The 14,747-nt window shown below is 32.3% G+C and overlaps 2 protein-coding genes across 2 annotated transcripts in view; both read left to right on the plus strand.

Moving 5' to 3' along the window:
- LOC130614376 (kinesin-like protein KIF28P) overlaps positions 1-14,711 on the plus strand; it is a 33,510-nt gene extending 18,799 nt beyond the window's left edge. The window contains exons 7-28 of the mRNA XM_057435804.1: positions 609-730; positions 1,645-1,723; positions 1,822-1,885; positions 2,427-2,516; positions 2,893-2,989; positions 3,350-3,502; positions 3,592-3,856; positions 3,957-4,153; positions 4,600-4,688; positions 5,178-5,307; positions 5,740-5,797; positions 6,062-6,204; positions 6,415-6,561; positions 7,746-7,833; positions 8,328-8,390; positions 8,815-8,902; positions 9,732-9,902; positions 10,172-10,294; positions 11,116-11,385; positions 12,461-12,619; positions 12,781-12,903; positions 13,797-14,711. Coding sequence (XP_057291787.1) covers positions 609-730; positions 1,645-1,723; positions 1,822-1,885; positions 2,427-2,516; positions 2,893-2,989; positions 3,350-3,502; positions 3,592-3,856; positions 3,957-4,153; positions 4,600-4,688; positions 5,178-5,307; positions 5,740-5,797; positions 6,062-6,204; positions 6,415-6,561; positions 7,746-7,833; positions 8,328-8,390; positions 8,815-8,902; positions 9,732-9,902; positions 10,172-10,294; positions 11,116-11,385; positions 12,461-12,619; positions 12,781-12,903; positions 13,797-13,895 — 2,818 coding nt within the window. The 3' untranslated portion in view covers positions 13,896-14,711. The remainder of the gene's footprint in view (positions 1-608; positions 731-1,644; positions 1,724-1,821; positions 1,886-2,426; positions 2,517-2,892; positions 2,990-3,349; positions 3,503-3,591; positions 3,857-3,956; positions 4,154-4,599; positions 4,689-5,177; positions 5,308-5,739; positions 5,798-6,061; positions 6,205-6,414; positions 6,562-7,745; positions 7,834-8,327; positions 8,391-8,814; positions 8,903-9,731; positions 9,903-10,171; positions 10,295-11,115; positions 11,386-12,460; positions 12,620-12,780; positions 12,904-13,796) is intronic.
- LOC130614383 (aspartate beta-hydroxylase domain-containing protein 2-like) overlaps positions 11,489-14,747 on the plus strand; it is a 41,573-nt gene continuing 38,314 nt past the window's right edge. The window contains exon 1 of the mRNA XM_057435812.1: positions 11,489-11,499. The gene's annotated coding sequence lies outside the window, so the exon portion shown is untranslated. The remainder of the gene's footprint in view (positions 11,500-14,747) is intronic.

Consider the following 14,747-nt stretch of genomic DNA (forward strand, 5'->3'; position numbering starts at 1 on the left):
TTAGTTCTTAAGATTGGTCTATCATAAATATATTTCATAAATTATACTACAATGTACTTCTTTTTTTGTGTAATCACTGATGAAATAAAGCTCAGAAACAATTTTATTCTCACAATATTTCTTGCTTGTCTACATCATGCTGCTTTTTTAAGTGTTTAACCACCAAGTTATATGACTGTGGGCATGCTTTCGCATCAGCATACTGTGACACTTTATTACTATATATCATCACAAATTATTTTTAATTCAAGTCAACAAGTTGGTTCTCGAGATAAATGTCTTCAAAGTTCACTAATTTTGCGAAATTATGATATAATTAAATATTGAAATTTATGTAAAATGTTTAACGTCAAGCTGAATAGCCAAAAAGCATTTTTAACCCTATATTGCTTGGCAAAAATGTTAATTACAACACCTCACTTGAGCTAGTTCATGATGTCATGCTTAAGTGGAATCAATTAAGAAAAAAATTACTTAAATTTTTAAACAACTTTTTAAGCTCTTCCATATGAAATTAACTTGTTATTTTCGTAGGAGCAAGCTTTAACTAATTTTATTCAAATGATGTTGTATAAAATTAATTTGTTTTTAACATTACAATATTGTAGGTCTCATGATGAATTTCACACTGACGATGCAGGAAATTTTGTTGCTGACACACCGAAGTACGCTGATCAGAGAAAAGTATTTGATGATCTAGGTCAGGGTGTGCTTAATAATGCAGTTAAAGGTGAGGAGTTGCATAGGGTGTAAAGGGTGTAAAAATGACTGTTAAGAGTAGCACATCTGGCTGTATCCAGCATATTAAACGGATTTAGTCATTTAGCCATTTCCCAATTAGCACTTTTTGAAGATTTTGCTACTAAGAACAAAGTCAGGTTTTCCCCATAGCCATAAAAAGATGACATTCTAATTTTAAAGCAGCATATTCACCACACTTAGTCCGTCACGAAACCTAGAATTGTCGATGTTTTCTAGAAGGTAGTTAATATAGAAAATTTAAATAAGTTGCTTTTCTTTGCATTTATATGATATTTCACAGAACTTTTTATGCTCAATTATTGCATGGATTATTATCAATAATAAACAAAACCATAAACTGGTTTAAAGTCTATCAAGGTGTCTTATTATAATTAAATTCACATACCTAAAGTTACTAGACTGTGTTTTGTCATCATTATGTTGCGTACAAAAAGTTTTTATTTATAGCAAAATTTATATATAGCAAAATTTTTATAATTCCTATCAATTTACATTTTTATAAATGTAGATTGATAGGATATATCACATTATTGCATGAGCTACTACAAAATTTACATTATGTAAAAATCTGAAATCTAATCATCAATGAGAATTTTTTGAAATAACTTTATTTTTTTTATGAGAACTAATTTTGGTGAAGTTGGAAAGTCCTTATAAATTTTGTGAATTTCGCGAAAGGAGAATTTAATAACATGTTGTTTTTTAACTAGTGAGTTTTATGATAAATTTGCGAAAATTAATTTCCTACAAAAACTAGTTCACTAGTATAAAAGCAATAAGTAACTATGCACCTCTGCAGCGCTTGCTTTAGAAAACCGTAGAACTATTGTGCAAAACAAAATCAAATGAGATAAGATAACAAATTGCTAATTTTTTTTTCAGGTTTTAATTGCTCCTTATTTGCATATGGTCAAACTGGTGCTGGTAAAAGTTATTCTATGGTAGGATATGGACCAAATAAGTAAGTGCAAGTTCATTTAGGTAACTTTATCGTATTTCCTGCGTTATCTGTAGCACATACCGGAGGGTGGAAACTTAATAGCCTATTGCTTTATTTAGGGGAATTGTGCCTATTACATGTGATGAATTGTTCAAAATGATTGAAGCTAGCACTACTGAAACGGTAAGTTGATGTACATAAGATATTGAAGAATATAATTATTGAGCTGGATCTCTTGTGCTCTTCTCCAATCGAAATGGTTTTGAGCACTTTGAATTTCTTCCCAATTAAAGTTAAGATTAATTTCTACCTTTAATGTGCTCTCTTAAAGTAGAAAGGGTCCAACTTTTTTCAAATGGAGATACGCCTCTTTCCCTATGGTCTTCCTCTGCTAGAAATAGAATGTGAGCAGGAGTTAAGACCTGTCTAATTTTTTTCGTAAAATTTCTAGGTCTATTCTGTAAAAAAATCCTAAAGTGTAAATTTTCAAAAATTTGGAATTACGCCCCTGCTTCTTTGAGGGAACGAATGGTATGGAAATTTTCACCTGAAATGTTCTATCTAATAAAAAATTGACAAATTGCACTTGAGCATTTTGTTAATAAAAAACATTTTAATACTATTTTGCATAGTACTGTTGACATTATGTTGTGTATAAAAAATAGTCACATTTTTCTCCTTGTAATGTGAAGCAAAAAATTAGTATCGTATTCCTATTTCCTAGAAATACCAAGTCACATTTAGCATGTTGGAAATTTACAATGAACAAGTTCGAGATTTACTTACTAAAGACAATCCTAAAGGGGGTTTACAGGTATTTATTTATTTGACATGTATATCTATTTTTAGTAAAAACTTTCGAGTCCTAAAACTTTACTTTTAAAATTTCTTTGTATATTACCAGGACATTATCCGGGCAAGGTGACAAGTACCTAGAAAATCCTGGTAAATTTGAAAAAAAAAATGATTTCTAAGCTTTAGTTGGAAACCATGTTGTGTTTAAAAACTGGACATGTTGATAACTAAGTTACCTTAAGAGAGGAAGATAATAGGAACGAGTTGTTTCAACTAAGTGAACCTAATTAAAGAGGGTAAGAAAAACTCAAAATAAAGAATTAAACTTTGCATAACTTTAAGATCCTTATACATCTGAACATATAGTGCGGTATCAAGTACATTTAATTTTTTAGGTGCGCCAAAACCCGAAAATAGGAGCCTTTTATGTTCAAGGTTTAAAATTTGTTGCTGTTGGCAGTTACAAAGAAATTGAAGCGAGAACAGAGGAAGGTTTGTAAGTTCAATGATGAAAATGCATTTATGTCCTTAAATCTTAAACACAATTATACAGGAAAATCTAAGAATCCATGATAGATGAAGGGATAATACTGACCTCAGCAGAATCGAATTTTATTTACTTCGCTTTTGAACATAGTTTCAAGCAATAATCCTATTATATCACCCTTTAAAGTGACACTTCATACTTGTTTATGCATTTACCATTTTTCTACCCGTATTGCGCTTTTTACACAGAATTTCTTTTACATACAGACTTGAAGACAGGCTTAAATATAACATGAAGCTGTATGATTTTTTTAATCAGGTGTATTTTTGATATCGAAATGAGAATATTTTTTTGTTTGTATTAAGGCACTGCTAACAGAACTGTAGCTTCAACACAAATGAATGCTACAAGCTCAAGAGCTCATACTGTTGTCACTATTCAGTTTGATCAAATTGAAAAGAATCCCGCAGGTCAAGAAACAAAGAAAACAAGTGTTATAAACTTGGTTGATTTGGCTGGTAGGTTTTCCATGTTGTCACGTGTTACTCTGTGTTTACTAAAGTTAAAATTATAGTAATGAGATAAGCTGTTTATATTTGATCTAAAGGATCTGAGCGTGCTGATTCCACTGGTGCTACTGGTGATCGTTTAAAGGAAGGTGCAAATATCAATAAATCGCTATCTGCTCTTGGAAATGTCATATCCGCCCTTGCTGATTTATCAATGGGAAAGAAGAAAGTTATGGTTCCCTATCGTGATTCTGTTTTGACCAAACTTCTACAGAATGCTCTTGGTGGAAACAGTAAAACTATTATGATTGCTGCCTTGTCGCCTGCAGATATTAATTATGATGAGACACTAGGTACACTTAGGTAAATGAAATACTTTTTAATGTTTAAATATATTGTAGTATATTAATCTGCAACGTTTTACCACTAACTTAACTGAAAAAAAAATTAAAACTTTTGTTAGATATGCAGATCGAGCAAAGAAAATCAAAAACAAAGCGGTTGTTAATGAAAATCCTATGGATAAACTTATTCGTGAATTGAGAGAAGAGAATGAAAAATTAAAAAAAGCCATGCAAAGTGGAGATTTGAGTGCACTTATGGCTCAAACTGGTGACGAAGGAGGTGGTGGCGGTGGTGGTGGTGCAATGTCTGAGGAAGGTAAAATTAAAGATATATCTTGGGCTGTACTTAAGTAATTATTTGTTTGACCTAAATTAACTAACGAATAAGAATTGTTAAATACGGTAAAAGTTTTAGTGAGGTTTAAAACCAAAAGGTTTTTAAAACCAAAAAATCCAGCAATTATTGCTAGGGTCGTGCAGTGTTTAGGGTTTAAAAAATATTTTTCTTATTTTTCATTTTTCCAAATTATAATTTTTAGGGTCAATTTTGCCGGGGTATTAAGTATAATTCCAAACATACTTCACTAAAGTTAAAACTTCTAGTTAGCAACTAGCGGTTTCTTTTTGGGCACAATGCTATTTACAGGCAGTGCAATAAAATGCTATACTAAAGCAAATTTCTTATTACTTAAATTAACTAACGTGCCAAGTGTTTTGTTTCATTGAAAATTCTTATATTAATGTGTGTTTTCTTGAATGCAGAAAAGATTGCAATGAGAAAACAGATGGAAGAAGAAATCCGTGCTCAGTTGCAAGCAAATTCAGATGCTATGATGAATTGGGATGATAAGGTATATAAATAGTATTTACTCATATTCTGTGAATACTTATTTTCACAAATGACATATATAAATTTTTGCAAATAGATAAACTTTTTAACAAATATGTTTTTTACTGCTAATTTTAAAAGTTACTGTAACTAATCATCTACAATTACCACTGTAATTTTAGTTGATCAATAAACATGTTTCTTTGTGGACCCCAAATTAAACAAGTTTCCAAAGAAAATTTTGTAGGTATTAACATTAGCTGCAAAAATTAGTATGAATAAAATAATTTTCGGTACTCGATAGTAAATTACTTGTAAGTTTCTTAAAGTTAACAAATTTGCTCACGACAGTGAAATATCTGGTTTGTCCAGTTGTACATCATTAAAGTTGAAGGTAGACCGAGAAACATTGTAAGAGATATTAGGTGCAGACTCTGTGCAGAGAATTTTGTCTTAAAGGTATATGTAACTGTAAGTCAAACACGGATTTTAAAATTAACTGTATATTTAGCTGAAAGTTGCCAGAAGTGAGATTGTTGAAGTTGATAAAAAAGAACAACAAGCGAAAACAACACCTCACTTGGTCAATTTGAATGAAGATCCTATGTTGTCATGTGTCATCAAACATTTTTTAAAAGGAGGTATGACTATGTTCATAAAAATGGTGATTACTTCGGTGTTTTGTTTACCAATGTACAGATAAACTGCGTTTCTTTAAAATTTAAAACTGTAAAAGTCTCATACTCTAGTGTCTAGGGAAAGTTAAATTTAACGAGAAGCAACGATAAAAATCAGCGATAGCTGATCAGCGATCAGCGATAAAAAGGTGTTCTCTCCGACACAAAAGAGTCACTTGCTTCTACGTCCTATTGTGTATGAAAAATATACTGAAAGTTCAAAAAACTTTTCTCTTTAATTGAAATCAGAAATAGAAATGTAATTTCCAGTTTTTTATACAGGGTAAATCAATCGTATCTATGCTTGTTTTTTACTGATTATTATTTGTAAAAAATCAGACGAAGAAATAAAATGAGCTTATAGTGTAACAAGAATTGAAAAATTATGTTTCGCAGGTATGACAAGAATTGGAAGAAAAGATTCTAGCCCAGATATTCCAATGACTGGTTTAAGGTAATTTTGTTGCTTTTATTGTCGCGTTGTCATCGTCGTCGTCGTCTTTTTTGTTATTGTTATTGACATTGTCGTTGTTGTAATCGTCGCTGTTGTTGTCGCTGTTGTTTTCGTTATCGTCGTCGCTGTTGTCGTTGTCATCGTTGTCGCTGTTGTTTTCGTTATCGTCGTCGCTGTTGTCGTTGTCATCGTTGTTGCTGTTGTAATCGTCGTTGTTCTTTTTGTTGTCAATCTTGTTGATTTTATACAGAGCTTTTATTTCAGTGTGAGCAGCGAACATGCCATCCTCACCTTCAAAGATAAGGAAGTAACCATCAAACCAGCCAGTCCTGGTGCTAAAACGAAAGTGAATGGAATTCCTATCACAGGCGAGCAAGGATTAAAGCACCACGATCGTGTTCTGTTTGGTATGTAATTTTAGTGATCAACAACAACTTTGTGAAATTCTAATAAAAACTCAAGTCACTGCTTTTTTTGGTTCCTAATTTGACATTCAATACATAATTATGAAAAAAAATGTATAATTTTCTGTCAATGAATTGCATCATCATGCTGCTTCAACAATTGTTACTTTGTCCTTTTTGTTGAAGAAATAAATTGATAAATTATTCTTTTAGGATCCAATCACATGTACTTTTTTGTAAATCCACTGAATACTGAAATGGGAGAGGGTGCACCAGAGTCAGTAGATTGGGAATTTGCAAACAAAGAAATCGCTCAAGCCAAGGGATTTTCGACTGGCGGTGGTGCTGGATTAACAAAAGGTACAATTTTTAGAGTTTAACCTTAAGGCTAAAATACACGGTAAGTTTAAACTTACCGTAAAAAAGATGTTTTCGGTTTTATGAATTTTTTTAAAAGTTGGACATGTTCAACTTTTGCTAAGTTTTTTCTATTGAAATTAACAGAATGATTAATGGACTATTGTTTAAACTAAAGATTTGAGCCTATTTTTTCGGTTTCTAATCATAACCGCTTTTTTTTCTACCATTACCCCTGCTTATTTTATAGCAATAACCGCAACGGAAGAATTACGTGTTTCTTCTTTGGTATTTATTGTGAAAAGAGAATTTTTAAAAAAACTTGTACATTTTATGTTAACGTGTAGACAGGTGTATTACCTGCAACTAAACTTCAAGTTTTTCCTTACAACTAAACGGTCCGTTCTAACTTACCGTGTATTTTAGCCTTTACTCTTTGAGAATTGACTTAATTGCATGAGAAAAAAATTTTCCAACATTCTTGCAAATTTATTTTTCTCAGCCATTTGTGACATTGTAATTTGTGAAAGTATATATGTACGAAAATTACCTCAAACCGTTTTAAATGTTTTCAAAACTAATTACGCTTAATTTTTTACGAGTGCATAAATTAAGCAACAGCTAATTACAGGTGTTGCTCAACATCAAAGTCACAGCATCAAAGTTGAGAGGTTGAAGCCACTTCTTTTTCCTTTGTGTAGTAAAATAATTTATGGCTGAAAATTATGGAAATATAAGTTTGATTTATTCCAATCTTTGCTTTGCATTTCATTTGTTTTCGCAACCAAGGTTGTGCTTGTTTCACAAAGTTTTCTCTCCTCTCAAATGCGGTTATACCCTAATTGTTTCCAATTTGAAAAACGAATGCGCCACCTTGAGTGTATAGGTTTTGGTGGTCAACGTCGTGGCGCGTGGACTTGTGGTTATGGAGTTCGCTTCGTAATCACAACGTCCGTGGTTCGGTCATCAGTGCGGGCATTTTTAGCAATTGCCTTTACCACCGCTACGGGTCAACCCATGCCATGTGAGGAAAATTGGGTAGGCCATACCGCTGTATACTTAATGTATACATTCAGAATACAGGACTCGCATCGGTGACAGTGTTTCCAACATTGAAGTGGAATAATAACAATAACAATAATAATAATAATAATGAGAGTCTTACGTGTCAAAAATATTTTCTTCAGATCAAGCTCTTGCGCAAGAACAAGTGTTAGAGTTGCTACCTATGGTTAGTGAAGTGAATGCAATGAGTGAAGAATTAGACAAGAAAATGTAAGTATATTTTTATGAGGTCTCTTTTGTTTAATTTACTGTTGAATTAAATCCTCCTTTAAATATTATGTACGTTTGAATCCATGAAGAAGACGCCTAAAGAAAATACCTATTACCATTTAAATGGATTTTGAATCTATATTATAATACTCAATGTGATCCAACGATGGTAGCTGTTAGTAGCAACAGGCAGATTCCTGTGGATTTTACCGATTGATGAATTTCCACAGTCTTACGACTAGTGTTTTAAAATTTGCTTGTGAACGTTACTTTTGAAATCACCTTAAACATTCTCAATAAAATGTGAAATTTCTTTTAATTAGACTTTAAAGCCTCTTTACAATACTAACGCTCGTCAGCATGGATTCATCTGGCAATAATAAACACTTATTTTTATGACATTAATCTTAGTGCTGTTGAGCAAGCTACTTTATATTATTGATCTTTGTGATTTTTTATGCAAAATTGGTGCATATAACTATTTTTGAGTTTAGGTCTTTCGAGGTGATTTTAATCTCAGCTGCTGCGCAAGGTGGTGGTGCTGACAAGGGAACCAAGTAAGTTTTGTATGTGTGATGTATAATGCATGTTTTTTTTAAGAACAACACAAACTTCAAAAAAAAAGTGTTACTAAAAGTTCTCTCGTTCTTTTAAACTTACTCATGACCAACCTACTGTTTTCTGTAATTCATACAAGTTTCTTACAAAAAGAAACCATATGGGAACACCGTAATTTAGTTCAGTTGCAACACAAAAACGTTAACAGTGCGTGAGAAATGTAAAACAACAATTGCTACACAGGATAAGGACTGCGTTGCTCCTTAAACTGTCAGAACGCAGATATTGATTTCAGGCTTAATGAAAGCGCAAAAAATGAAGTACTAATACCTAGTTTTTTTAACATGGAAAAAAATAATAGGTAACCAGCTTTTTCTTTGTTTCCAAGCTATTTGAAACATCGTATGTGCGTTATATTGCTAGGGTGAGTGTGAAGATGAAGAACTTGTTGAACGATAACGTTTGGTTGTGGGATCGTGGTAAATTTACAAACAGACGGTACTTGATGCAGGTGAGGAGATTTTTTTTTTCTCTTGCCAAAAGGAGGAGCGATATTCTAGCCTTTCTAAATCAATAATATAGAACTTGACCGGAAAACATTGACAATTTTTAGTCAGTTACTTTTTAATGGTTTCTCGTTGGAGGGGTGGTTACTACCATTCCAACACACTAAGACAAGGTTTTCAGGGCAAGGTCATTTTTTGTATCACACTAAATTACTGGCGAGAAGTGCTACGTCAATTTTCACAACAGGTGAATGTGGAATTACAAAGCTTAAACTTTTTAAAACCCTCAAACCCTTTTTGTCGAAATATCCTCCAAATTGTGTGAGAAATTATCTAAAGTTCTTAACTCTTCCAGCGCGTAGCATTTTTTGACAACCCTGCAAACTGGAACTGTTTTCATAATTTAGAATAACATAACTCGTAAATAAATATAAAATAAAAAAGCTCTTTTTTTTGAGTCACAAAATTTATAAGGGTTTTGAAAAAAATGGCTAAGAAGTTTTGCCGTTGTAAAGTCGTTAAAACCTAAATTGCGCCTTATAAAAGATCCAAAATTTAGAAAAAAAGAATTTCACTAGCAAGTGTGCTTCGCCTTGTTTGTGAACGATGCACCTCGTTTAACTACCTTTTAATTCCATGAACTTGTTCCTATAAATTCATGACTTGCTAAGTCAACAGAACACCTAAAGTATAAGAAAATAATTGAATGCACACAAAGAAGCAGTAACTTCGGACAAACTATGAAGCAAGAAAAACTAATGATAAAATAATATAAAATGAAAGATTAAAATCTTTGTCGTGGTAACATTCAAATTCTGTTGATACTTCTTATAGGATATCTATCAACGGTTTTTGGATGGTGAAGATGTAAAAAAAATCAAGAAAGATGACGATCCATTCTGGGAACCTCCCGAAGATGTTCTAATCGGCACCGCTAATGTGTTTTTGCAAAGTTTGTCGTATGCTTTAGATTTTGATGATAAGCTAGCTGTGACAGATTACAAGGTGCTTTTTAGATCTCTTGTTGTTGTTGTTGTCATTGTTGTTGTTGTTGTCGTCGTCGTCGTCGCTATTGTCGTCAATGTTGTTGGTGTTGTATTCAATAATAATACTTGTTTGTTTTTTACATATTACAGTTTTTACCCACAAGACTTGTGTCGGTCACACTTGTTCGGTTGAAAACTACGTGTCAAAATTATAATAAATATGTTTATAATTATGTTATATAATTATATGTTTATAATTATAATAAATTATGTTTGTATTTTGTTTAGGGTTCGGAAGAAGGTAGTCTGGTCATCAATGTTGCACCCTGTACACAGCAAGGTAAACCTTTGGATGAAGACTATTTTGTGGAAGAACCGAAGGATCTTATTGGCAAACCTTACCACTTTAAGGTAATTTAATAGTTTCCGATTTGCAATCAGCATGGTTTAGTCTTCTCTAAGCGTAAGCTGCCACTAGCTTATGCATTGCATTGTTACAAACCTTTGTGACCTCTCTGTAAAAGCGTAGCCTATTGACGTTTATTTCTTAATGTTAGGGCTAATTCTGCAAGGATGTTATACTTCCTGTAGTCTAATTGCTTACTAAGTTGGTATAAAAATATATCTGCAAGTCTGTTTGCGAGTGTTATATAAGCGAGTGGTTTTGTTTATCTTCTTACCATAGAGACCACTTTAACATAAATTATTTAAGTATTTTTGCTTCATTTCCCCAACCTTTTTATTTTTGCACCCATATATTTTTTTCCTGTTTCATGTAATGTTGTCTTTAATTTTCACGAAGATCAGTCCGAGAAATTATTTCTTTTTTGATATAATGTACTTTTTTCATAAATTTAACGAAAGCTCTCTCACACACATGTTTTCCTTGATTGGTTAACAAAAATAAAATAAGGATAGTACTGATAAGATTCACTCGCCTAATTTGATTAAAGATCACATTCCACTTTATGGTATGAACGAAAAGTGAAAAGCGAAAATGAAAAGTGGAAACGGAATTTCTATTCTCTATTAAACAAACTCTGATGCTACTTTCTCTCCTTTGAAGACAACTAATCACAAACAAGTTAATTTCCTTCCGTTAATTTTTCTGAGCGCGAAAATTTAAGGGGAAATGTAAATGACGCGGATTTTAGATATATATATTTTTCGCCTCTTTTTTTCAACATGTGTTCGTGTTTTGTGTAAGTTTTGTTTTCGCTGTAATTTTGCAGGTGACGATTCGCAATGCTGAGGTTCAAAAGAGCAGATACAGCCACGGACTGTATGTGAAATTCAAAAGCTACGGTGAAACAAAGGAAGCAGAAACGCCTGTAAAAGCCAACACTTTATCGCCTGAGTTTAATTTCTCAAAAATATTTTCCATACCAGCTATTGGTGAGGACCATCTACAATGGTTTGAGTTTGGTAATTTGTCCTTCAACTTGTATGGCAAACAGAACGATAAAGTCACTGATCAACGTTTAGCAAAAATGACAACGAAGGTGAGTGGTCTCTTTAATATCTCTAAATTATCTCTTGCATATCTCTAAATTATCTCTTGCATATCTCTATATCGGTTCTGATGTTCGTTAAAAATTTCTATTTCTTTGTGTTTGGTCAATCAATTTGGACGACATCTGTAGTAGTAATATTTTTCTTTCCTTCTGTACCTCTCTACCACCATAATCTACAGTCTGTAACTTTGAGGATGAATAATAAATTACGATTCAGATATAGCGATGTCAATAAGATAGATAATAACAAATAGAGCAAAAAACAGAAAGTAATTTCAAAAATACCACCCTTAGGATTTCCACGTCTCCTAAAAATCCTAAAAATGTGAAATCCTTTTTAAATCTCCTAATTTTTTTGGGAACATCCATTTGTCAAACTAAATTTTTGTAATCAGTATTTCTTTTTGTGGAATATAGTCCAAAATATTTATATTTTGCGTCAGCTAATGTGGAAATGAAATCTGCTTAATCTAATTTGTCTGTCTTGTTCAATTTTTGTATGTGTTTTCCCTCTAATAAAAAATCTCCTCAAGTAGTTTTTACTCTCCCTGTGCAAAAATATTATACTTTATATTTAATACGAACAACGTATACTCCTAAATTTTATTCTCGCTCAAAGTTTGTAAAATATTCATAACATGTGTTTATATTCGGGACATTTATAGCGCCCAGTTTTTTTATGTAAATTAGTTTAGTTTCTAGATCTCTAATTAGTTGCGAATAAAATATTGAAGTGAACGCACGTGTTCGGTTCTTCGTGTCCGAGTATTAAAATCCCAGCAAGTTATACAAAGTTAGTCAATAAAACTTATTTGGCAGTAAGTTTGACCAGAACGGTGATTGATGAACTTGTTATTTAGTCTGTGAATTCCGAGAGAAATAGGAAATAGCATATTTTGGTAGCTTTTTTAAATAATACAAGGCTAAAAATAATAGAGCGAATATTGTTCCTGCAGAGGTGAAGGAATCGTTTTACCCTTCCCTCCAATAATGTAATGAAGGATTGTTATTGTTTATGTCAAAATAAGAACAGATGAATGATGCTCTTCTGTTCTTCTTTAAGGAACTTCGTCAGAAGGAGCAGATTCAAAACAATAAGTTAGCAGCCAAGCAAGCTACGTTTCGCGATAAAAGTTTCGGTGAAATTGGCCAGTTGAAATCTGAAGTGATTTTATACAAACGTCGATACGAACGAATGTTGCAGAAGGAGAAACGAATACAGGTAAACCTGGTTGTATTCCCATATTTACGATTTTTGGATATATCAAATTTTTGTTTCAAAATGGAGCAGATTGCAAGAAACAGCAATGCAACTTGAACAAATTTATCAGTAAGCAACAATGAGCATGATCTACACTTTTCCCCATATTATTTCTGATTTAGAACTTGGTGGAAGAGTGGGGTAAGAAACCCGAGAAGGACTTCGATGCTTTCCATCGAGCAATTCATGCTGCTGCGTTTTACGAGAGAGGACGATTGAAGTACAAAGTAAATCTTCTACAATCAGTAAGTATTATTCATAATGACATTTAGTTAGAGATGTTGCAAGAGTTTACATCTCTAACAAACTATACTTCAATGTTGCAAGAGTTTACATCTCTAACAAACTATTCTTCAATGTTGCAAGGGTTTACATCTCTAACAAACTATACTTCAATGTTACAAGGGTTTACATCTCTAACAAACTATACTTCAATGTTACAAGAGTTTACATCTCTAAGAAACTATACTTAAATGTTGCAAGAGTTTACATCTCTAACAAAGTATACTTCAATGTTGCAAGAGTTTACATCTCTAACAAAGTATACTTCAATGTTACAAGAGTTTACATCTCTAACAAAGTATACTTCAATGTTGCAAGAGTTTACATCTCTAACAAACTATACTTCAATGTTGCAAGAGTTTACATCTCTAAGAAACTATACTTCAATGTTGCAAGAGTTTACATCTCTAACAAACTATACTTCAATGTTACAAGAGTTTACATCTCTAACAAACTATACTTTTTTTAAAAACACAAATATATTTGAAATTCTTGAAGACGATGAGCAGAAGGATAATGTTTAAAAAATACATATTTTATTTGATATTCGATTTTGATGCTGTGTTATGATATACTCTTTTTTGTGAGAAGTTTTAATCGCAAAAATAAGTTTCGCATAATGCGCCAATGTCACAAAAAATCGTAACAGTTCACGGATATTTTGAGTAGGTTTAGTAGCACCTTGATTTTCTTAAGAATTTGCGCCATCTTTTCGAAGCATATAGAAAATTTTACTGTTTTAAATATGTCGTCAATGTCAAGGTTCTTGTAGGCCAACCTAGTGTTCGGTGTAAATCATGAAATTGAAACTGATACCCCATTTTGCTCTCCTCTAAAAACACCTTTTTTATTTTAGTACCTAAAAAATCAGCCGGACGCGACGAAGAACGGGGGTAAGATTAAAACGGACGATGTGAAAGTTCCAAGTGGAAGTAAAGCGTGTAGTGTCATGTGATCCAATCGATCTTGAAGAAGAGTTGTATGGGCCTGTATATATTTTTGTACGAAAGACAAAAGTTGTTCTTTAAAAAAGGTAAAAGGGTCAAGTTGCGTAGTAAAATTAATAAAAAGAAAAAAGAATAAATCTACCAGATTAATTATCATGTTTGTTGGTCAGGCTTTTTGAAAGAATGTATTTTATGACGTTCCGTTAGAAAAAATGATCCCTGGAAACGAGGTTGATTTCTCATAAAGAGTGACTATCTGTTACTTAGCTCAGTGTTTTCATGTAAGTTGCACATAGAATCATAAGAAAATTGTTGAATTATTTTTTCACTTCATATGTATTTTTAAAAGGATGATTTTTTAAAAAAGGTTATAAAATTTGTAGCACTGAAAGTGTGGAGAAGTAATATATTGTTTCGTTTCCAATCTTCTCTTCATTTAAGTTTAACTTATTTGGTGAAAAGAGGTATGGAAATGGAAATGATTTTTGTAATTTATTTATATACTTATATGATTTTTACAGTGATTTTATACCAGATGATTTGCAAGGATCTTGATTGATAGATTACTCATTTCGTGTTTTTTCTGACAAGGAACAAAAACAAGTCCACAGTGCTCTTTTTTGTGTCATTCTGATGAAAAACCAAAAAGCATTGGGAACAAGGTTGTAATGATAACATATTCTTCTGCTTAACTATGTTTTTAAGGTCGACATCTTGACAGGATTAATATTCGGTTGGTTTTTCAGTATACTAAATATTTGTAAAAGTACCTGCTAAAGGAGATTCCTTCGGTGTGACGAACTTTCTATGTATTGTCATTTTCATCATGTAGTTTCATGTGCGCTGCTCTTCTTGTATCT

This window comes from Hydractinia symbiolongicarpus, chromosome 11 (assembly GCF_029227915.1).
Source record: "Hydractinia symbiolongicarpus strain clone_291-10 chromosome 11, HSymV2.1, whole genome shotgun sequence".
In the NCBI taxonomy this organism is placed as follows: Eukaryota; Metazoa; Cnidaria; class Hydrozoa; order Anthoathecata; family Hydractiniidae; genus Hydractinia; species Hydractinia symbiolongicarpus.